Genomic DNA, 21,113 nt, shown 5'->3' with positions numbered 1-21,113 from the left:
TCACTCCTTACTCCCATCCACCCTACCTACAGTGCTTTACACCAAGAACTCAGTACTGAGATGAAGAAAGAGAGTAATATAATACTTTGGTACAAAAACAGCTGTAGGAAGAGGGGGGTCTGTTAATCATGTTTCCCTCCTGGAGGGAAAACTCAGGCTCCCAGCCGTGTGGGCCATGTGGGGGCAAGAGGACTGCAGGCACTTGGGCACGGAGTCTGGCGGCAGGAGTACTCTTTGGTTAGTCTTCAGGAATGGGAAAGGCGTGGCCCAACAAGAGCGTCTGTCTCAGAGCTCCACACAGGGTCCCCCCTCTCCAGAGGCCGGTATGGGGTGGCTTCAGACTTCCACTGCACGACCTGGAGCACCAAGACCACGCACCACAAAACCAGATTCACCCAAGAAGAGGTCTGTGGGAGACAGGAACAGGAGTGTGAGGAGTGGGCCCATCTCGAATCCAGTTCCACCCACATACCACTCTTAGCTGTTCACTGTCAGGCCGTCAAGCCTTCAGCTCCTCTCAGCCCCTCACTGGTGGGCCAAGCTCAGAGTACACTGGTGAGCACTCTTACAACTACAGATTGTGTTATATGATTCATTATGTGAATCTGTGTATCCCTCAATCTCCACCCAGTCTTTCATATCCCAGGACCTCACTTCAGCATTGTGTAGGTTGGAGTAAAACTGCAGAGTGGTTCCAGGGGGTATCCATGGAGTTTTCTGGGCATCAGAGCAGCTGTGAGGTCAAAGAGACAGTTGTGAGAAAGGGGAGACATACCCTAAATACCCTTGTGCTCCAGTGCCCCTTTGAGAACTGATGGGGATATAAAACGGGGTGTAAAGGATCCCCTCTACAGAGGGAAGGTAGTCAGCCCCAGCCAGGCTTCCCTCCCCCTCCCATTACCTAGTTATGTTCAGGGAGATGATGGATTTGCAGAGGGAACTGGTGCCAAATCGAAGGATACAGGCAGACACTAAGACCAGGAAGATGGCTATAGCTGAGATGGCCAGTGCAATGCGGAGCCCTATCGGGCCTCTATAAGGAGGGAGAGAATAAACCTTGTGGTTGAGGTGGGACTCCTCCCACGTCAGCCCCCGGCCCTCAGAGTGGGCAGTCACCTGTGGGAATCCTCGATGCAGCTGCTGTAGACCCAGAAGAGCAGAAACAGGAGACAGTAGAGGGCCAGCAGGCCAGAGGCCCCAGCCACAAAGTAGCAGAGAGATGGGGCCGAGGGTCGGGACAAGGCCAGGGAGGAGCCATTCAGGGCAGCCACACCATACAGGGGACAGCTGCCACTGAAGGAGCCCTGTGGAAAGAAGCTGCTGAGTCCTAGATTTCAGGCTAGTGACTCTGGATGCAGGCTCATGGCAGGTGTTGGGGATAATCTAGACCAGGGCCGCCCTAGGGAGTTACTTGCGCATTGTCAGTTCCTGTTTCTGGGCCAGTAGATGAATGAGTCTGCTGGGGAAATCAAACCTGCAGTGAGTGGCCAGAAGGATCAGGAAATAGGCGGTAGTTATAAAATACAAAGAGCTTCAGAGGTGCCTCACAAGTTCTGGTCTCCCCTCGTGCAGAAATCCTAGAGTAGAACCAGAACTGTGTGACCTTCAGCTATCTCCGATGTTTTCTTATCTGTAGAACAGGCGTAATAGCGCCTACTTGTAGGGATTAAATGAGCCCGTTTATTAACATGATTGCCTGGCTGCGATAAACACTCAGCCTAAACTTTTGGCTTCTGTTACATCACTATTTTGCCATTTAACACATTCTGTTGCAACCATTTGGTAGTTTGATCATCTCCACTACACTAAGCTTTATTTCTTGGAGTAGCTTAGCACAATAGTGTCTGATTTAGGGGGGCCTGGGCCAACTTGTTTCACAGCCAGGGTGAGGTTATGCAGAGGGAGTCACCAGGCCGGGCTATATTTGATGCTGTTAAGACTCTCCTGAGGACTCGTTCCTTTGGCCAGAGTATGACCTGGGCGGACGGATCGACAGAGCGCGTTTACCGCCGATGCAACGCCGCCGCCGACCAGCCTCACCCGGCCCACCGGCTGAGAGGAGCAGCGCGCCAGAACCCCGCCGGCCCGGACAGCAGCGGACTCTCCGTGGCAGGATCGGCCTGCCCGCCCCCGCTTACCCGGCCCGACGGCCGGCCCCGTCCCGCAGCCGCACCTGGGTCCGGGTCAGCGCCGCGGCCGCCACGGCTCCGCATAAGAAGGCGGTAGCGAAGAACACGAGCTCGACGCGCTGCAGCCAAGGCACAGCCATGGCTCCCTCGCCACCAGGAAGCGCCGCCGTGGGAGCCAACCGCCCAAGCCCCGCCTCATCCGGCGCGACCCACGAGCGCGGAGACATCACTTCCGGGCGCGGGATTTATTCACAGAAGCCAGCGCCGCCTCAAAGCGGCAGGTACAGCGAGTAGTCCGAGAGCGCCCAGCGGCGGGCCGGGCGGCCGGTGCGGCCGATCATGGGCAGCTTCTGCACGTAACGAGAGGCCGGGCTGGGCCCGTACGGCGCGGGGAAGGCAGTCTGGAAGAGGCGCCCGCGGCATCGCCTCCCTGCTTGCCGCCCGGCGATGATGAAACGGAAGTGAGGGGCCCCGCGCGGGGCGAAACGGCTCTTCTGGAAGACGTCGCGGGTGCCGGCGCCCGGACCCTGCTGCCGGGGCGCCCCCCGCGCCCGGTGCACGCGCGGCAGCGGCCTGCTCTCAGAGGCGGCGGGCGCAGAGGCCGACGGGGGGCCTCCGCCCCGGGGGCTCTCGTCGCCCTGCGGGCTGACCATGGCGTTGGCGGTCAGCTGCGGCATCTTCCGCACCGAGTCCGGGGCGGCCGCCGGCTCCTTCTTGTCCCCAGGCGGCCGCGGGGCCGTGGGCGCGGGCTGACCCGTGCCAAAGCGGGTGGCCAAGCTGTCACCGAAGAAGGCGTAGAGCTCCCGGTAGATGTCCGCCAGGGTCACCGAAGCGGAAGGAGCCTCCGGCCCCGCGCCTCCTGGCGGCAGCGGGAGACCAGACCCAAAGCCAGGCTCTGCGCTGCCCCCGGAGGGAGACTCCTGCAGGAGAAGGCTGTCCCAGGGCAGGTCGTCTGAGCGCCGGCACCCCCTGCTGCCTGGCCCACCCTTGTTGGGCTCTGCTGCCTGGGCCTTCATCTTCAGCAGTCGTTCTACGGCCACCTGCAAGAGCAGAGGGACTAGGATACGAGGAGCCTGGGCCTGTCAAGCGTCCCAGAGTAAGCCAGCGGAGCTGCTGTGCTCACGCAGGGAGGAGAGGCTGGAAGGGGCGGGCACTCACCAGAATGGCTCCATAGACTTTGTGCCCATCCGCTTTAACCTGGGCATTGGATACGGAATAATCATCTAGCACAGCCTGCAAATTTGTCCAGTAAGTGGACAGGTGTGGGTACAGGACTCGCTCTACTGCCTGGAAGGGAGAGAAGAATGCAGTGAGTGCCTCTTTTTTGCTTATTGCCTCCCAAGTACCATTTCCCCTGAAAGATCTACTTTTATCTCCAGTACTGAATTTAGGGCTCAATCCTAAATTCCCTGCTTGGCATATTCAGCCAACGTTTGGAAGCTCCTGGATGCCCAAGCCTTAATTAAGCACTGGGAACAAAGATCGGGTACAAAGACATACAAAACAAATACAGAGTGACCCCACTATCACTGACGTATGTGCCAAAGGCTAAGAGGGTGTAAGTAATGCCCCCTGGTAACAGAGAAATTTAGTGGCCAACTGCTACCCTATACAGCCAAGTAATGTCCTGGCGTAGATGTAACCCGGAACTCAGTTCAGACCACTTGTGCAAAAACAAACAACTGATCAGAGACCTGGACTCTGATTATATAATTTTAAATCCTATGTTTAATTTAGGTGAAAGCAATTAAGACTTCACAGAGCAGGTGACGTCTGTGACAGGCTTAGATGGATAAGTTCTTTGGTTAGCCACAGACTGAGAATTTGAAAATGTTGATAAAATTAACAAGTTCCTAGAAAAATAAAACTTAATGCTGATTCAAGAAAGATGAAAGCTTGGGACTTCCCTGGTGGTCCAGTGGTACAGAATCCGCCTTACAATGCAGGGGATGCGGGCTTGATCCCTGGTCAGGGAACTAAGATCCCACATGCTGCGGGGCAACTAAGCCTCTGTGCCACAACTACTGAGCTCGCACGCCTCAACTAGAACCCACGCGCTCTGGAACCCACGTGCCACAACTACAGAGCCCACGCGCCCTGAAGCCTGCACACCACAACTAGAGAGAAGCCCGCGCGCCGCAACGAAAAGATCCCGCCTGCCACAACTAAGACCCAACGCAGCCAAAAATAAATTAAATAAAGAAATCTTTAAAAAAAAAAAAAAATATGAAAGCTCAAATAATTCTGTAACCATAGTAGTTAAAAATAACCACAAAACACCATGCCAGAATTTAGTCTACAGACATTCAAGGAAAAGAGCGTCTCAATAAAATAAAATAAAATTTAATTTAAAACTATAAACTATAAAAAATAAATACTCCCTCCCTACCTCATCCCGTAAAGCCAGTATAACCCTGATACTAAAACCATGTAAGGACAGTATGTGAGGAAACTTAATGATTGATTTCACTCATAAATAGAGATAAATCATTTAAAATTTTAGTAAAGGGCTTCCCTGGTTAAGAACCCGCCTGCCAATGCAGGGGACACGGGTTCGAGCCCTGGTCCAGGAAGATCCCACTTGCCGCGGAGCAGCTAAGCCCGTGCGCCACAACTACTGAGCCTGCGCTCTAGAGCCCACGAGCCACAACTACTGAGCCCATGTGCCACAACTGCTGAAGCCCACGCACCTAGAGCCCGTGCTCCACAAGAGAAGCCACCGCAATGAGAAGCCCGCGCACCGCAGCGAAGAGTAGCCCCCGCTCGCCACAACTAGAGAAAGCCCATGCACAGCAACAAAGACCCAATGCAAACAAATATAAATAATAATTTAAAAAATAATAATAATAAAATAAAATTTTAGTAAAGCCAACAGTATATAAAAAATGTATTATATTCCAATAAAAGTTTTGCATTTTTTTAAAGACTATACCATGACTAAATTGAGTTTATCCTAGAAATGTAAAGATGGTTTACTAGTTTCATGTTTGGTAATTGCAATCATTGTTGCTTTTGTTGTGGTCATCCATGTACAATGCTTGGTGTCAGTCTATTTATCTCTTGTAAAAATAAAATACAGTGTGTGTGAAAAAAAAAAAAAAAAAAAGATGGTTTACTATTAGAAAATCTATATAGGGAATTCCCTGGCAGTCCAGTGGTTAGGACTCAGTGCTTTCACTGCCGGGGCCGGGGTTCATTCCCTGGTTGGGGAACTAAGATCCCACAAGCTGTGTGACGCAGACAAAAAAAAAAAAAAAAACCACTATGTATACAATTAATCACATTAACAGATAAAAGCAGGAAAACCTCAGGATCAATTCAAAAGATACAGAAAGACCATTTGATAAAAGTTAACATAAAGTAATAATAAAACTAAGAATATAATTTCCTTAACCTGAGAAAGGTATCTATCTATAAACACACAAAGTAAACATCAGCCTAAGTAGGAAAGGTTACTGTTAACACTTTTTTTAAAATTGGAAATGAGACAAGGATGCCCATTATCATCATATGTAAAATGATATTAGTGATCCTAACAATAAAATAATAAAAAGAAATTAAAGGCATTAGGTTTGGGAATTCCCTGGTGGCCCAGTGGTTAGGACTCACTCAACACTTTCACTGCCAAGGGCCCAGGTTCGATCCCCGGTCAGGAAACTAAGATCTCACAAGCCGTGTGGTGTGGCCCAAAAAAAAAAAAAAAAGAGAATTCAAAAAAATAAATAAAGGCATAAGTTTTAAAAAAGACAAAGCTGTCATTATTTGCACATGATATGATCTACCTTAAAAATCCAGAATAATCCACAGTTAAAAATGATGGTTTAATAAAGTAGCTGAATCAATATACGAGTCAATTGTGTTTCTATACACCAGTAAGAAATTAATACCATGAAAAGAAGACACCATTACAACAGTATCAAAAATAGCAAGAATCTAGGAATAAACTGAATAAAGTATTTGTAGGTTCTCTTCAGGGAAAATTATGAAAGGATCCTGAAAGACAGTGAAAGACCCAAAAAAATGGAGAGAGATGACAGGTTCTTGGACAAGAAAGACTTTCTAACTACAAATGGGAGCTCTTACAGCTCTGCGAGAAAAGCCAGGGTCCTCACCTTCCAGCCAAGGGCGTGCAGCCCCACCACAGCCCCGTAGTGAGAGCAGAGAGGCCTCACAGGATCTGCCAAGACCTTCTGCAGGGAGAGCAGGATCTGCTGATAGAGGCCACTTACAAGGTCCCCATGAGTCCTGCGGGAGCAACATTCAGTCAGGGGAATGAGGCACAGCACTGCCCAGCTGGACTCAAGTCCCAGCACACCGAGAAAACAGCACCTGTATGGCACACTGGGGTGAGTGAAAGAGGCGTCTGGGCCGAGAGGCCCAGGACCTGAGGGCTGACGGACCAAACCCCTGGCACGTTCGTCACCCATGTGTAGAATCCCCGGGTGCCATGGCACACCAGCTTGGAAGATCGAAGGGAAGAGGCTCCCGACCTCTCAACATAGAGCCTCAAAGCCAGAAGTTTCACCCCATCTACCCCAACCCACTCAGCTCTGCAGCAGTCCTGCCCTTTGATCAGCACTAGGCCCAGTAGCTACCAGAAGATGTGGCTGAGCAGGAGGGCAGCTCCATCCCGCAGAGTCCAGTGGTCATTCAGCGGGTTGATGGAGGCAGCCAGTGGCTCCAGGACACAGTAGAGGACACTGCCTACCAGGGAGCGGACATAGGGCCCCAGGCAGAGGTGTGGGTTCCGAACTAGGCTCCGTGCCACTTGCAAGAGCCGGTGTAGCTGCTCCAGGTCGTGGCTTACAGATTTCACCTGTCGGGAAGAGAGGGCTCCTTAGGGGGACACAAGGGCGCACAAGAGCCTGCTCTTCTGGTGGCACCTGCCGTGAGCCCCACAGGCTGCTGCATCATCTCCTCCCCACGAAACGTCCTCCCCTGCAGTCTGGTCACTTACCCCACTGACCACATAAACAAAGTACGGCAGGAGCGCTGCGATCTTCGAGTTGGTCTGCAAGTCCTGGAGAGCAACCTGAAATGGAAGGGGCCACACTGCACGGTCCACCAGCCCCAAGTATAAACTGACATTTTTTTTTAAAGAACAATTTAGCACCTATGTAGTAAAATTTTAAACGTTCAAACTCTGTGACTCAGCAATTCTACAAATTTAACCCACTACAAAAGAAACCCACTCACACATACCCACATACAGATAGCACTGTCTGTAATGTAATAATAAACTGAATACAACCTAAACGTCCAACATATTTTTAACTGAGTAAAGCAGTTATTCTAAAACCAGACGTTTAGTATAATACCACTGGTTGATGGTAAACTATGTATAGTTTATACATACCAAAAAAAAGGTGGGTGGGTGATTCTACAGAATTTCACTTTCTACTTTGTATGATTTTATATTACAGTACTTCTATTATAAACATATGCTGGTATTACTTTTTTTTTTTTGGCTGCGTTGGGTCTTAGTTGTGGCGTAACTGCTCCTCCCTAGTTGTGGCGTGCGAGCTGAGTAGTTGCAGCACATAGGCTTAGTTGCCCCGCGGCATGTGGGACCTTAGTTCCCTGACCAGGTATCGAACCCATGTCCCCTGCATTGGAAGGCGGATTCTCAACCACTGGACCACCAGGGAAGTCCCCTGGTACTACTCTGATAAGCAGAAAAAAGAGAGTAGGTAAATGAGTAAAACCATCTTAGCCCTGAACCTCCACCACCTGTGCCCTTCCAACTCCTCTGGATAAAGACCCTAAGTTCAGGTTCTGTGAAAGCGGACAGCAGCTAGTGAGGAAGGAGCTCAGCTCCCAGGCCCCACATCCAGCCACTGCACTGTTGCCTGGAGACCAGCAGCCAAGTTTCTAAGGCAGGGAAGTATAGTAACAACAGTCCTAACTTTGCAAGGGAAGTAACAGCAGCAGCCAGACATGGAAGATGTAAAACCCTCAAACAGAGAGAGGCCACATGGTCAAGCAGACCACCAAACTAGTCCTCATCTGACTCTGGACAGAAGAGGCCTGGCACGGGCACTGTCCAGCGGGCCCTGTGGAGCCCAAGAGGCTAAAGCAGCAGGGTTGGCATGAGGTCTGGCCAGGCACCCTAACCTGGCTCCCTCTACTTCCTCTTCTCCTTTCCCTCTCAAGTCCAGGCAAATGAAAGCTACCATGTGGATGCCCCATGTGGCTCCAGGTCAACAGATGCCCCAAAGGGTGGGCTCTGGATTAAGGCGTGGGGAGGCTGACCACCTGAGCCCCCCACAGGGCCCTGCTGAGCTGCCCATTCCCTAAGGAACAAGGGTTCCTACTAGAGTAGGCAGAGGAGTCAGCGCTGGCGGAGGGCCAGCCACAGAGCAGCACGCCGCCACCAAGAGCAGCTTCTGCCCACATCAGTCACTCGGCGTTCAGAGGACAGAAGGAGGCATCTGAAGGAATTCCATGAGGATTTGAAAGTTGGACTTTGTGCCCCAATTCAGGCCCACGTGCTCACCTTCATCAGCTGTGGATCATCCCCCAGCACAGCCCGAGTCACCTGCTGGTAGTACTTGAGAAGGTCATCAGTCAGTGAAGACACAGCGCTGGGCACTGCCAGAGGGTGGGCAGAAGGTGGTCAGGGTGGAGCCCTGCCCTCTCCCAGCCTCCCCGCCTCCCCCCAGCAACCACCGCCATTCCCACACCCCCACAAGGAGCCCGTTCCAACAGGACTCCCGGAGCACAGAGTTGCCAGCCCCTCTGAGCAGCCTGCTCAGCCCTGACCTTGCAAGCTCTCCACACCCAGCTCTGTACGCTGCCTCCCACCTGTCCTCTGCTGGGCAGACTCCTGCTTAGTCCCTGAGTTCCAAGGTCATAAGCCTCAGGCTCTGTGAAGCTCCATTCAGCAGACCCTGGAAGTGTGACACCTCAGGGACCCCAGCAAGCTGCCCAGACTTCTGTACTAGCATCCAACATGGCATCACGATTGGTCTTAAGTCTGGGACGCTATCTCCAACTCTGAGGCCTCGGGGCAGGGAGCAGCGCCCACTCAGGGCAGGCACCCCTCAGGCACGGAAAATTCTTGTCAGATGAAGACTCAGAGGTGTAGAGGCACCACCCTCAGCTCCTAAGGGAGGAACGTCCAGGCAGAGGGCCCATTCCCCACACTGCCCCTTACCCGATCCTTGAGGGGCCAGGTTCCCTTTGCCATCTAGGTAGGAGACATGAACTAGAACCAGAGCAGAGAGATGGGTCAGCCTGGGGTTCTGCCCCTTGTAATACCACCCACCCTTCTGAGTTCCGCCCCATCCACCAGCCAGCCCATCACCACTCCTCCGACAACCCAACTCCTGTCCCCACCCCACGCAGGACCCCGGCGGTCACCTCTCACAGCTGTCTCGGCGCAGCCTTTGGGGATGTTGGTGGCCAGGGCCAGCTCCACCAGGTTCACCTCTCGGTCCTCGGGGAAGTAGAGCTCACCCTCCCTGGCAGGGCGCAGGGGCAGCGCCTCCTGGGACCCATAACCACACACAGCCTGAGTGAAGAGACGATTGGGCCGAATCCAGGGAGGGAAGAGGTGCTCTACCGACCAGGGCACGGAGCCTATGTTTGCGGGAAGTCCAGAGGTCCTGAGAAGAGGGGGGATGCCCGGGGATCCAGGCCCTTCACTGGGAACTTGGCTGGAGCATCCGGTGTTCGCTGAGTCAAGGAGTAGAATGTGGTCCCTCCTCACGGATCCACAGGGACTCAGAACCCCACCCCCAGGCTGCTGGTCCTCCACCTCACACGTGCCCAACTTTGAAAACCCTCTTCTCTTCTAAACATGATCTTCCCCCCTGGACCCACCGCCCCGGAACAGCTATGCAGGACATTCTAACCCCTACACTTGTGCTCAGGCCCCTCCCTCACCCAGAATGCCCTCTTTTCCTTGTGACTTAGTCTAATCCCAGCCTCCCTTTCAGGTTCAGCTCAAGTTCCATCTCTTCCAAGAAACCTTCCCTAACCTCCTGGCCTCCGTGGCCGCCTCTCCCTCTCTGAACTCCTGGCCCTTGCGGGCTGGGCCCGGCACATGTGCTGTGGTGGCTGTGACCTTCCCTCGTGTGTGCACTGGGTCTTCACATCTCGCTGCACTGCCAGCCCTGAGCTGGGCGTGCAGGAGGGCTCGTGCCAACTGAGCCTTCCGCAGCCGGCACCCCACTCACCTCCACACTGCTCCATCTGAGGGCCCTGTTGAAATCCTCCACAGTCAGCTTCCGCCGTTTGGTGTGTTTCATGAATTGAGAGCTATTCTGGGAGGGGAGGAACAGAGTCGGTCAAGGGACAGGGAACAGGGGACAAACAACTCCCAACGTCACATCTCCTCCCTGTGACTCAGTTTCTCACGTGCAGGATGTGACTATGAACCTGCCTGGCCTGCCCAGCAGGTGTGTGGTAAGCAGCACACGAGGAGATGCCCAGCAAGCGCTCTGTTCGCTGGAAGCCCAGCTGGCTGGAAGTGGGCTCTGGAGAGGGCGGGGACCGCCTCCACTGCATTCCCTCTGAGCGGGGAGTAGGTGCCTGACATATACTTGCTGAATAAACCCCTGGGGGAGGGGGCAGTCAAAGGGAGGGACAAGGAGAGGGGGAGTGTACCTGGGTGGCCTCTCTGAGACGGTAGCACACGTCCTCCGCAAGCAGGGCCGCCACCTCATCGCTCAGCTCCAGGCCTGTGCTCTCTGCCATGAGCCGGACGGACTCCCGAGGGATCTCCACAAACCGCCGCTCTTCTCGCTCCGACATGGCCCCGATGGAGCTGGGAGCGGGGAGGGAGGTGTGAAAGGCCAGCCCAGGCTCCCTCAGAGCCTGGGAGCCTGACTCAAGGCCCTCGACACCAGTCTTGATGCTCTTGCTCCAGAATCCCTGAACAAGGAGTCACAATGGCTCTGAGTGTCCAGGTGAGTAAACCTGAGGCTCAGAGCAAGAAACAGACTTGAGCTGGACCAGAGGGCAGACAACAGTGCCACCTGAGAAACTGCCTGGCCTTGGGTTGCACAGAACTGGGTCCCAGCCCTGCTCTACCACCTCCGATGTGAACCTGGCTGAGCCCTGGTAAAATAGTGGCAATAATCCCTGCCCTCCCTAACTCACAGGGTTGAGGTGAGGATGAAAGGAAATGAGGTAGGAGAAACTCAGGGTCTAGAACGCTACACAAATGGAAAATGTTACAATCACTACTAATAAACAAAAACTTCATGCCTTTTTCCTTCTGATCCTTGCTACAACCGCTACGGACTAAACACTGATGAAAAGACTTTTACCCTGACAGTCCCTTGCTCAAAAATCTTCAATACTTCTCCACCACTCATAAAAGGAGTCCCAACTCCCTGGCTCAGCATACCGTGTTTGGTCCCAAATCCCCACAGCTGATCAAGCTGACCCGTCCCCCCAGTAAGGCCGCCTCGTGTCTTCCAACCTGCCTTGCGCCCCACTGCCAGGGCTTGGGCTGGTCTGTCCCCCACCTTACTCCAAGCCCCCACACCCTCCTCTTTCTTTCCTAAGGCAGAAGCAGTCTGTCCTTTGAGGTCTTCCTGCCCTATGTGCCATCTGGGACTGTCAGGCTTTTAGTAGCTGGGCTTTCCGCCCATGTGTCTGGTCTTCCCCAGTTTGGCTATGAGCCCTAAACGCAGGAACCTGCTCTTCCGTTCACAGGATATGGCAGAATAAGAAGGCACGAAAACAGCAGCTGGTGACTACTCCAACAGCACAGCCCACAATTAGAAGGTTGGCCCTCACGGACCAAAGTGAGGCATCAGCACCATGGGCAGCGACGCCCACCCAGCTTCACAGTGACCCACCCAGGCACTGCCCCACCACTCCTCTCTGACAAGGCTCAGTGGGTCACCAGTGACCTCCAGGTCCCTAAATCCAGTGGGCACCCTACCTGGTCTCCCTGCAGCATTTCTCCCAATGGCTCCTCATTGCCTTTGGAATAAAAAACTAACCTGTGCCATGGCTCCAAGGCCCCGCATGTGTGGCTACATCTGCAAACACCTTTTTCCACTCTCTCGTGTTCTGCATACCCGTGGCCTCTTTCCATTTCCTCAAAAACACCTTATTTCAGGACGTTCATACATTGTTTCCTGGACTTGAAACGCTCTCCTCCTCTACCCCCAATCCCTTTGTCCAGTGAGCTCCTAGTCGCTCCTTTAGATCTCAGTCTCAAATGTCGCTTGCTCAGGGAACTCTTCTCAGACCCCCACCATGGGCCAGTACTTTACCTCCCAAAGCAGTTAACAGTTTGTAATTATATACTTCTGTAACTTTCCGATTAACACCTACCTCCCCACTAGATTGTAAGCTCCATGCCAGCAAGGATCATGCCTTTTTGCTCACCTTTGCATCCCCAGCTGTCAGGCACTGCGTCTGCACATAACACGCCCTCAATAAACACTTGCTGAAAAAACGAATAAAGAATAGCGATTTTTCTAAGCACATGCTATGCCTGAGGCATCGAGCTAAGTGCTTTATATGGCTTACGCCTCATTTTGTCCACATTAACAATGAGATAGGTATTATGTAAATATTATGTCTATTTCACAGCCAAGGAAATCAAAGCTCAAAGAGGTTAAAAGTTAAATGACTTTCCCAAAATCATCTGGCGTGCACTACCTGGGTAGGGAGCAAGAACTCAACTATCGTTCTAATCATGAGGAGCGGTGGGCTGTGTGGGGAACAAGGCCTGGATTCCCAGCCAGGAGACTTGGCGTTGGAAACCCGCCAATGGATAATTGTTAAGCTTCTTTCTCCACCTGTAAAATGGGAGCACGAAGTCCTGCCCACACGGAAGGCGCCGAGGGGTTTTCCCTGTTACGTGCCCACATTACAATCCGCAAAGTCCGGGCTCCGACCAAGGTCTCCCGCTCTTCAACCTCCTCCTCCACATCCTCAGCCACTAGCCATACTGTTAACGAGGCGTGGGAACTGACCTCTACCGGCCTCCGTGATGCGCATCCTCCCACCCAGCCTCGCTTCATCCTAGATCTAGAGGTGGTGGGGTACGGGGGAGGAGGTCAGAGGTTACCGAAATTGGGTCACGTGGTCAGCGAAGGGGGCGGGCCCCCAGCGGAGCTGGCTCCGAGGCCGGTGAGCGCGCGGCCCACAGCAGGACGGGCCTTCGAGGGCCTGCTCACCTGAGGGCTCCGGCACGGCGAAGGCGGTTACCGAGACGGCGGTAACGGTGACGGTGACGGTGGTGGCAGCGGCGCTGGCTCCCACTCACCGAGCTCGCACTAATTCCCTCTCTCGGCGCTCAGGCTCCTCCCTCTACAAACACAGCCAATTGACGAGCGCCTTGAAGAGTTCCCGCCCACCGGAAGACTTCCCGCTACCCGATTGGCCACTGTGATGGCGCTGTAAAAGGCTCAGGGCGCCAGAGGTCACGTGATGCTGAAGACTCGCGCTTCTTAAAGCAACAGCTCTTGGGAGCTTTGCGGGGTGTGTATGGTTCGGTGTACGTTTTAATAACCATGTTCTCGAGGAAAGCGTCCGCATTCCCTTGTCTACTCCTGAGTTTCAGAGCACTTGCATTTACACGAATGCATTGATGCTTTAGACTTTGGCGTCTGCGTTAGTTTTGCTGCCCGCTTGGTGGGGATCAACTTACCTCTCCCACATCACCTGCCACTTCCCCTTCCGGAAGGTTGGATGGGGCTCTCAGTAGGTATTCTCTGCCGGCAAAAGGGTCTTCTGACTGGGCCAAACACACCCCGTGCAAGCTCTAGACTCCAGGGCTCTACCCATTCGGGCACCCTACCTCGTATCCTCCCCATTTCTGTCCAATAAGCCAAATATAAGCCCTCACCTACCTCGCACACTTCCTTGACCGTTTTACACGCACACGCTTTCCCGAATTGGGACAGTTCTCAATTGAAAAGCAGTGGGCTTAGTGAGTCAGACCGACACGGGTTCAAACTCTGATACTGCTTTTGAGCAAATTACCTAAGCGCATTTCCCCCATCTACAAAATGGAGTGATAATACCCACCTCACAGGGGTTATTGTAGATTAAATGAGATAAAATGTAGATTGACAGTTGGTAGTTGAATTTTCACTCACACATCACGGGGCAGACAGTGAATTAATTCCTTTATGTTCATCCAAGATGGGACCATTTGCAATGGTCTATTATAGAAAGGAGCTTTCTGTAGGGGAGCATGAATGTATACATCCTTGCCCTTCTCCCTCTCAGGGTTAGATGCTGCTGCTTCTAGAAAAGAAGATCCTCTGAGACCAGAGCTGAGAAAGCCAGATGGATGGGACTGGGGTTGCCATAGAAACACCACCTAAGGGGACTGTGGCCCTGCTGAGTCTCTTCCAGTCATATTCAGAATGTTACTTGGAGTAGTTTCAGGACTGTGCTTGGTCACTGGAGTGTCTGCCCACCTATGCATGAAGGGAAGGGGGGCCTCCTCTAAGGTTCTGAGTCTGAGATCAGCTCAGATCTCCTGGCTGCTGGCAGACCTCCTTGCAAAGGTGTTATTGGTAGGGACAGCCACTGGCAACCTTGGCAGGGTGAGACAATGAAGAGAGGATGGCCTGCGGGCCTGTAGGATGCAGTAAAGCTGTATGCGAGCTGTCTGGGGCTGATGTGCCTCCAGCTTGAGTCAAAGCAGTAATGAGACCCACATGGCCATAGATGGGAGAAAGGTGGCTCCCACTCACTCCCCAGCCACCCAGTGCCTGGCAAGAAAAGCTATGACGGTTTTAGAGTTAGACGATTAAAAAATTTTTTAAAAATAACAGCTCCACTACTCATTAGTTGTGTGACCTTAGGCATGTTTAGTTCATCCCTCCGACCTGTTTTATCATCTGTCAAGTGGGGTGACAGAATGTTACATGGAACTGTTGTGAAAATTCAATAATGTGTGTAAAGGATTTAACATGTTACCAGGCACATACTCCTGTCACTATTAAGCCTATGACCTCTTTAAGAGGCTGTAACTTCCTGGGAATTCCCTGGTGGTCCAGCGGTTAAGACTCTGTGCTTTCACTGCTGAGGGCCTGGGTTAAATCCCTGGTCAGGGAACTAAGATCCCAAAGCTGCATGGCCAAAAAAAAAAAGAGGCTGTAACTTCCAGACTCGCCTAGTACCAAACCTTAAAAGATCAGAAGAGTCCAGGACCATCTCCAGGCCATCCCCACTTACTCACTTCCCCATCCAGTGCCAGCCTTCTCAGTGCCACACCCCATATCCTCACCAGCATTTCCATGAGCTGCTTCTCTGTCCATCAGTCTCTTCCTTCTGGCCTGGTTTTACTACTGGGGTATCCCCGACACAATTTACAGATGCATGATTCCCTTTGAGAACTTGGGAAGAACTTTACTTTCAGTGAGACACATGTTTAGGGCCTAGGCAAAATCCCTGCAACCTGTGTAATCAACTCTGTAATCAACTCAGTGTTGGGAAGTGGTTTCACAACTTGAACATTGTTTCCGTGGCAAAATTCATTGCAAATCCAGCACAGAAACTTTCCTGGGTTCAACACACTTGGGAAAACCGGCACAGTGCTGAGAACTGGAGATACAAAAATCAAAGGGATGCATATGAATCTATAATTATCTCAATAAAATAATTGAAATTTTATGTAATAAAAAAATGGAAAGGGAGACAATAAGGAAATAATGTGTTTTGTGACATACTATAGAGGTATGAATGGAAGAGCCTACCTCCGTCCAGGAGTGGTGAGGCGAGGGGAAGGGAAACACATTCAAATGCCTTTTCCTTACCAGGTTAAAGGCAGTATTCTGGATGCTTCATAACAGGTCTGGACCTTGGCACGGTTGACATTTGGGGCCAGATAATTCTTTGTTGTGGGGTGGCTGTCCTATACATTGTAGGATATTAGCAGCCTGCCTGGCCTCTACTCACTAGAAGGCAGTCGCATTCCCACCCAGTTGTGACAACAAAAAATGTCATTCCCAAATGTCCCCTGGGGGCCAAGATCACCCCAGGTGATAATCACAGCTTTATATGCACCATATAACAATAATTATAATTAACAGTTGAGTACCTATCATGGGCCAGGCTCTGTGCCAGCCACTTGCACATACAATCTCTGATACTAGCAGCAACTATCCAAAGAGGGTTATATGATCATTTTACAATGAGGAAACATAAGGTCACCCAGCTAGGATGCAACCCAGCTCTGTATCAACCCAAATACTGTGCTTTCTACTACACAGCTCTGTTTCCCAAGCAAGTCAAGGAAAGCTTAAAAAAGAAAAAAAATTGACTGAGATTTGATAGATTCCTAGGCAGCAAGCAGGTAGGTTGGGAAAAGGCATTCCAAGGTAGACAAATAGTACTGCAAAGACATAGTGTGAGGGAGGGTAGCGTGTCTGCTTAATCTTCTTATTTCGTGTATTTCTGTTGTGTTACCCTAAGGAGATTATGAGCCCTTTCATATCTTCAGTTCAGTTTAGTATAATAATTGATAAGCAAATAAAGGCTGTAGTTTATGTGCCCATCCTAAGAAGGGCTGGGACCCCACAATCTGTATCATTACTGTCCTATTATTCACCTCTCCCTACCTGCTGTCTCCTCTTCCCTCTCCTCAGCTATACTCTTGGTTATTTTTAAGGCTGGGGAAAGGGCAAATACTCTGAAACTAGACTGGGGCTTAGGACTTCCCTGGTAGCGCAGTGGTTACGAATCCGCCTGCCAGTGCAGGGGACACAGGTTCGAGCCCTGGTCCGGGAAGATCCCACATGCTGCAGAGCAACTAAGCCCGTGCGTCACAACTACTGAGCCTGCGCTCTAGAGCCCACAAACCACAACTACTGAAGCCCATGCACCTAGAGCCCGTGCTCCACAACAAGAGAAGCCACTGCAATGAGAAGCCCGCGCACCGGAATGAAGAGTAGCCCCCGTTCTCCGCAACTAGAGAAAGCCCGCACGCAGCAACGAAGACCCAACGCAGCCAAAAATAAATAAATAAATAAATAGATTGGGGCTTAGAGTGGCTCTAATGATAGTATCATTTGCTGGAAGCCAAAGACCCAACACTAGCGCCTTCCCTTTAGTGAGGTCAACTTTAGACCTTGGCAAAAGGGTTAGTCAGATCCCCTGGTGGGTGAAGCTAGTTAAGGCATCAGGCCAAGAAAAGAGGGGCTAGCAAGCAACTGGTCCTCCAGCCTTTTTAAAAAAAGAGTTGTTCTGGGTCTTCCCTGGCGGTCCAGTGGTTAAGACTCTGCGCATCCACTACAGGGGGCGCAGGTTCAATCCCTGGTCGGGCAACTAAGATCGCACATGCCGCACGGCGTGGCCCAAAATAAACCCAGACTTGTTCTTACCAAAGAAAGAACGAGATGACACTTCCATGAGAATCAAGGACCTTTTATGGTTAGAACACACAGTCAGAAATCTGGGAGTGGCTGCTAAGCCACAAGAAGAGCCAGATTTCTTCTGAGGACAAGAAACCTTCCTTGCCTCCTCCACAGCAGCCAGACTGGGCCTCTGGACAACACGGGAAGTGTGACAGTCACACCTCCTGGATAAGGACCAAACAAGGTAGGAGGTCATGGTGCTCAGCTCACAAGCCCTGCCGAGAACAGGAAAGGCACATTGGTTAGACCCAGAGCTTGGGGCAGCCCTAACCATCGACGTCCCATCCCAAGAGGCACATGTCCTTGGTCTTCCAAGCAGACAACAGGAGAGTTTCTGTCGTCTGTGGTTCAGGCATTAAATCCCATATCCACCCCCTGCACCCACAAACCCCTCCTCCAGGCAATGACCCTGACACTCACCCAAGTAATCATCCATCAGGGAGCCGATAGCAAACTGCAGAAGGAAAGGTAAAAAGGAAATGAAGCCAGAGCAAGCACAGAGCTATCCTCTAACCATCAGCCTCAGGCCTTCTGCCCACCCATTTCTTCTTCCAGGCAGAAGAGCACAAAACCCCCAGGAACTCTGGGTAGGCAGAAATCATCAGCTCTGCCTGGTAGAGGCAGGCAAGAGACTCACAATGTCATTCTTGTCCACACGGGTCCCCACAATCTTCAAGCGGATCTCATCATCCTGCTGAATCACAATGTCCTGGGGAGGAGGGAACAGTATCCTCAGACACCCCCAGGCCAGTACTCTCCCTCGGAGTGGCTCATTCTCTTGTCCCTCTCACTGACTTCTTCCCACCCACTTACCTCATCCATTGTCTTGTAACATGGTGGGTTGGAGTTAGGATCAAACTCCATCTCTGACGGGATGGACTGAAAGGAAGATGAAACTGGGTAAGAGTACTTTAAAAGGATGCTTCAACAGATGCTCATGATACCCGTCTCCTCCTTAGACCCACCCAGTGTGCCTAGACTTACATGTCGAGAGATGAAGCAGGACATGGGCCCAATTTCTGTGAAGAGTCCAACCTAGAAGGGAAATGAGTGACCTTGCTTTTTCTTTTGTCCCCCAAAGTCTTCTAAGCTTCCCGTCCTTATCTGGTCCCTAATATCAATAATATTCCTCATGTTTTGAAACCACTCTGAAGTTTGGCATTTGTTTTCATTTCTTTCTTTTTTCCAAGCTTTCGTTTTAAGTTAAGGAAGTGTAGTGGTAAACAGCTGACGCCTAGAACTTGTCGGAACTTGGGATTTGAACACCTGTTGGCCACATGACCTTGGCCAGTAGACAAATTCTCCAAGCTTCAGCCTGGAGAAAAAAAGCACAGGGATAAAAGCACTCACCTCACAGAGTCACTGTGAGGCTATGCACATTACCTGGCCCAGAGGAACTACTCAATCAATGGAGGCTACTATTGTTTTGACTATCAATAATGACTTACATGCCCCTGAGTGAGGCAGAGCAAGATTACCATACCATTTGACAGGTGAGGAAGCTTGAAGCACAAAGAAGTGATGTGGCCAAAGACACAGAGCTATTAACAAGTCGAGTTGAGATCCATCCCAGATCTTCTAAGGGAGGGACCTTTCCACTACCTCCCCTGATGGTCTTACCTTGTTGACCTGAGTGACAACGGCATCCACGACCTCCCCTTTAAAGGGTCGGAAAACAATGGCCTTGTACTTAACTGGATAAAGGACAAAGCCTCGGCCTGGCTGGATCACACCAGCACCGATATTGTCGATGGTGGTGACAGCAATTACAAAGCCATACCTGCAAGGAGGATGAGAAAGAGAAAGGCACTGTGTGTGGAAAAGCCTCTAAAACCATCTGCCACAAGAGACACTGAGCCTGGGGGTAAAGGGGCGGCACAAAGGGGAAGTAGATGGCACCCCTGCCCCACAGAGCTTAATAATCAAGATAGGAGACACGACAATGATCAGCATCTAAAATGCCAAATGCTGCTCTCATAGTTTCACAATAAATGTCCAAAAGGGCTGCAGTCCTTGAGCCAAGAGACCTCAATCTTGGAGATGCCTCAGAATCACCTGGGAGAAACTTATTAAAATGCATATTCCCAGGCCTTCTCCCAGAAAGTCGTGATGCTGTAGGGATGAGATGAGGCTCAGGAACCTGTATGTTCAAAGAACACCCCAAGTTACTCTGATGCTGGAGGCCCAAGTACTCTATAGCCCTGCTCATCCTCACTCATTTACATCACCGTGTGTGAGGCTCCTCTGTGCAGAGCCCAGAGATGGTCAAGTCTCAGTCCTCTTCCTTCCTCCCCCTAACTCTCAATCTGCTTTTTCCTGCTCACTCATTCATTCAACAAACCTTTAGTGAGGCCCAAGATGTGCCATGCCAGGTCCCTGGGATACAGAAAAAGAGCAGAATCAAAAGAGACTGTGAGCTCCACAAGGGCGGACCTCATTCTATCTTTTTCACTGCATTGTTCCCAGTGCCTGACACAGAGCCTGGTACACAGCTGGAGCTTTAGAAATGTTTGCAGAGTAAATGAATGACCAATCTTGGCTGAAGGAAGGGAGCTCCGTTATCCAGCTTCGCAGAGGGAATCGTGGGAACCCAAACCAGGAAGCATCTAACTGCCTGGGGCTCCTGGGAGGGTGAGAGGGCTCGCCAGGGTAGGTAGCAGAACCTTTCAGGATGTGTAGGAGTTGGGGAGGGGATGCAGGCGTAGGGAGACGTGTGCTCACTGCTTAGGCGGCACGGCGGGCGCGACACTCACTTGCCGGTGCAGGTCCCCTCCACCTCGGTGAAGAGCTTTTGCTTCACCGTGTTGAGCAGGTTGGGGCCGAAGTAGCGTGGGTGCAGCAGGATCTCGTGCTCCAGGGAGATCTGCGGGGAAACGGGGATGGAGACCAGGCTAGGAGCGGCAGGAATGTGAGGCAAGAAGCGGCCCCTAGTCCCGGTCCTCCGCTTCTCTCCTCCTCTCGACCCTGCCCTCGCCGCCACCCCGTGCCCTGCTCACGTGGTAGAACATCTTCCCGGAGGAGGCCGGACAGCAGCCGGGCCTACAGCAGCGGCGGGAGCGGAGCCTCCAGACCGACCGGAAATACAGCAACTACCCCAAGCCCGCTTCCGGGACTGCCCCGGAGAAGTGGGAGGGACTCGCCTCCTCCACGGACCCCATTGAGCCTCGCTGTTGTGGGCGGGGAATCCGTGAAGCTCCTCCCCTCTGTCCAGCCCAACAGCGGTCGAAATGCCGGACTCCCGCAAATTATCAGTGTCCGGCGTAGACTAGATGCTCAGAAAATCCTTTTAAAAGGGATTAATTAATTAATGAGAGATGGCATAAATAAAGCGCTTTAGCAGAATCTATTCATTCAGCAAATAGTTGAAGACTGCTTTCACATAGTAAGCATAGTAAGTAGCTGTTCTTATCTCATTTAATCCTTACAGCAACCCCACCAGGCAGGCTTTGTTATTACTCCCATTTACAAAGAAGGTCCCAGGCTCAGAAGGTTGAGGTCACTCAGGGTCGGGATTCAAATTCAGAATGCCTGACTCCAGGACTCTTGCATATTCAGGCATTCATTGCCTGGCTCTGGTAGTTTAGAGATGAAACCCGCAAAGTCGGAGCCCAGAAGGCAGCGCCCCCTCCAGGTGTGAAGAGAA

General features: G+C 51.7%; 3 protein-coding genes across 8 annotated transcripts; all 3 read right to left on the bottom strand.

The window, feature by feature from the left end:
- Nucleotides 1–61: 61 nt before the first annotated feature.
- Nucleotides 62–2,331, bottom strand: TMEM179B (transmembrane protein 179B). Of its 4 annotated transcripts, none has more exons than XM_061201893.1 (6): nt 2,139–2,331; nt 1,475–1,577; nt 1,117–1,304; nt 902–1,033; nt 655–733; nt 62–407 (listed from the first exon to the last, which is right to left on the bottom strand). In XM_061201893.1, exons 1-6 carry the CDS (start codon nt 2,267–2,269, stop codon nt 246–248), a joined length of 795 nt encoding a protein of 264 aa, XP_061057876.1. In that variant the 5' UTR covers nt 2,270–2,331; the 3' UTR covers nt 62–245. The 4 variants fall into 4 exon arrangements, with proteins under 4 accessions (XP_061057876.1, XP_061057877.1, XP_061057878.1 ...); XM_061201894.1 differs by lacking the exon at nt 1,475–1,577 and adding an exon at nt 1,412–1,459 and having other exon boundaries at nt 2,174–2,330; XM_061201895.1 differs by lacking the exon at nt 1,475–1,577 and having other exon boundaries at nt 2,174–2,328.
- Nucleotides 2,332–2,359: 28 nt separating this feature from the next.
- TAF6L (TATA-box binding protein associated factor 6 like) lies at nt 2,360–13,396 on the bottom strand. Of its 3 annotated transcripts, none has more exons than XM_061201890.1 (12): nt 13,277–13,396; nt 12,480–12,540; nt 10,740–10,899; nt 10,310–10,396; nt 9,492–9,642; nt 9,286–9,336; nt 8,626–8,720; nt 7,087–7,161; nt 6,725–6,945; nt 6,242–6,374; nt 3,288–3,416; nt 2,360–3,169 (listed from the first exon to the last, which is right to left on the bottom strand). In XM_061201890.1, exons 2-12 carry the CDS (start codon nt 12,485–12,487, stop codon nt 2,399–2,401), a joined length of 1,881 nt encoding a protein of 626 aa, XP_061057873.1. In that variant the 5' UTR covers nt 12,488–12,540; nt 13,277–13,396; the 3' UTR covers nt 2,360–2,398. The 3 variants fall into 3 exon arrangements, with proteins under 3 accessions (XP_061057873.1, XP_061057874.1, XP_061057875.1); XM_061201891.1 differs by lacking the exon at nt 13,277–13,396 and adding an exon at nt 13,073–13,084; XM_061201892.1 differs by lacking the exon at nt 12,480–12,540.
- A 4,068-nt stretch (nt 13,397–17,464) lies between these two features.
- On the bottom strand, nt 17,465–20,573 carry POLR2G (RNA polymerase II subunit G). Its single transcript, XM_061203521.1, has 8 exons — nt 20,467–20,573; nt 20,224–20,333; nt 19,091–19,250; nt 18,455–18,505; nt 18,284–18,349; nt 18,108–18,179; nt 17,891–17,924; nt 17,465–17,685 (listed from the first exon to the last, which is right to left on the bottom strand). The coding sequence occupies exons 1-8, from the start codon at nt 20,476–20,478 to the stop codon at nt 17,672–17,674; spliced, it is 519 nt and encodes a 172-aa protein (XP_061059504.1). The 5' UTR covers nt 20,479–20,573; the 3' UTR covers nt 17,465–17,671.
- Between the last annotated feature and the right edge of the window lie 540 nt (nt 20,574–21,113).

This window comes from Eubalaena glacialis, chromosome 10 (assembly GCF_028564815.1).
Source record: "Eubalaena glacialis isolate mEubGla1 chromosome 10, mEubGla1.1.hap2.+ XY, whole genome shotgun sequence".
Taxonomy (NCBI): domain Eukaryota; kingdom Metazoa; phylum Chordata; class Mammalia; order Artiodactyla; family Balaenidae; genus Eubalaena; species Eubalaena glacialis.
This window is presented reverse-complemented; position numbering and strand designations above follow the sequence as displayed.

Bases quoted from the DNA above. Each gene is read 5' to 3' on its own strand.
- TAF6L (XM_061201890.1), bottom strand. The intron at 6,946-7,086 runs GTAAGTGACCAG...TCTTCCCGACAG, and splicing joins TTGTTTATGTGGTCAGTGGG to GTGAAATCTGTAAGCCACGA. The intron at 3,417-6,241 runs GTGAGGACCCTG...TCTCCCTTCCAG, and splicing joins TGCACGCCCTTGGCTGGAAG to GCAGTAGAGCGAGTCCTGTA.
- POLR2G (XM_061203521.1), bottom strand. The intron at 18,350-18,454 runs GTAAGTCTAGGC...TCTTCCTTTCAG, and splicing joins CCTGCTTCATCTCTCGACAT to TCCATCCCGTCAGAGATGGA. The intron at 17,925-18,107 runs GTGAGTCTCTTG...TTCCTTCTGCAG, and splicing joins GTGTGGACAAGAATGACATT to TTTGCTATCGGCTCCCTGAT.
- TMEM179B (XM_061201893.1), bottom strand. From the start codon at position 2,269: ATGGCTGTGCCTTGGCTGCAGCGCGTCGAGCTCGTGTTCTTCGCTACC. The intron at 1,578-2,138 runs GTAAGCGGGGGC...GTTCTACTCTAG, and splicing joins GGGGCCGGCCGTCGGGCCGG to GATTTCTGCACGAGGGGAGA. The intron at 734-901 runs GTAATGGGAGGG...TTGACCTCACAG, and splicing joins ATCTCCCTGAACATAACTAG to CTGCTCTGATGCCCAGAAAA.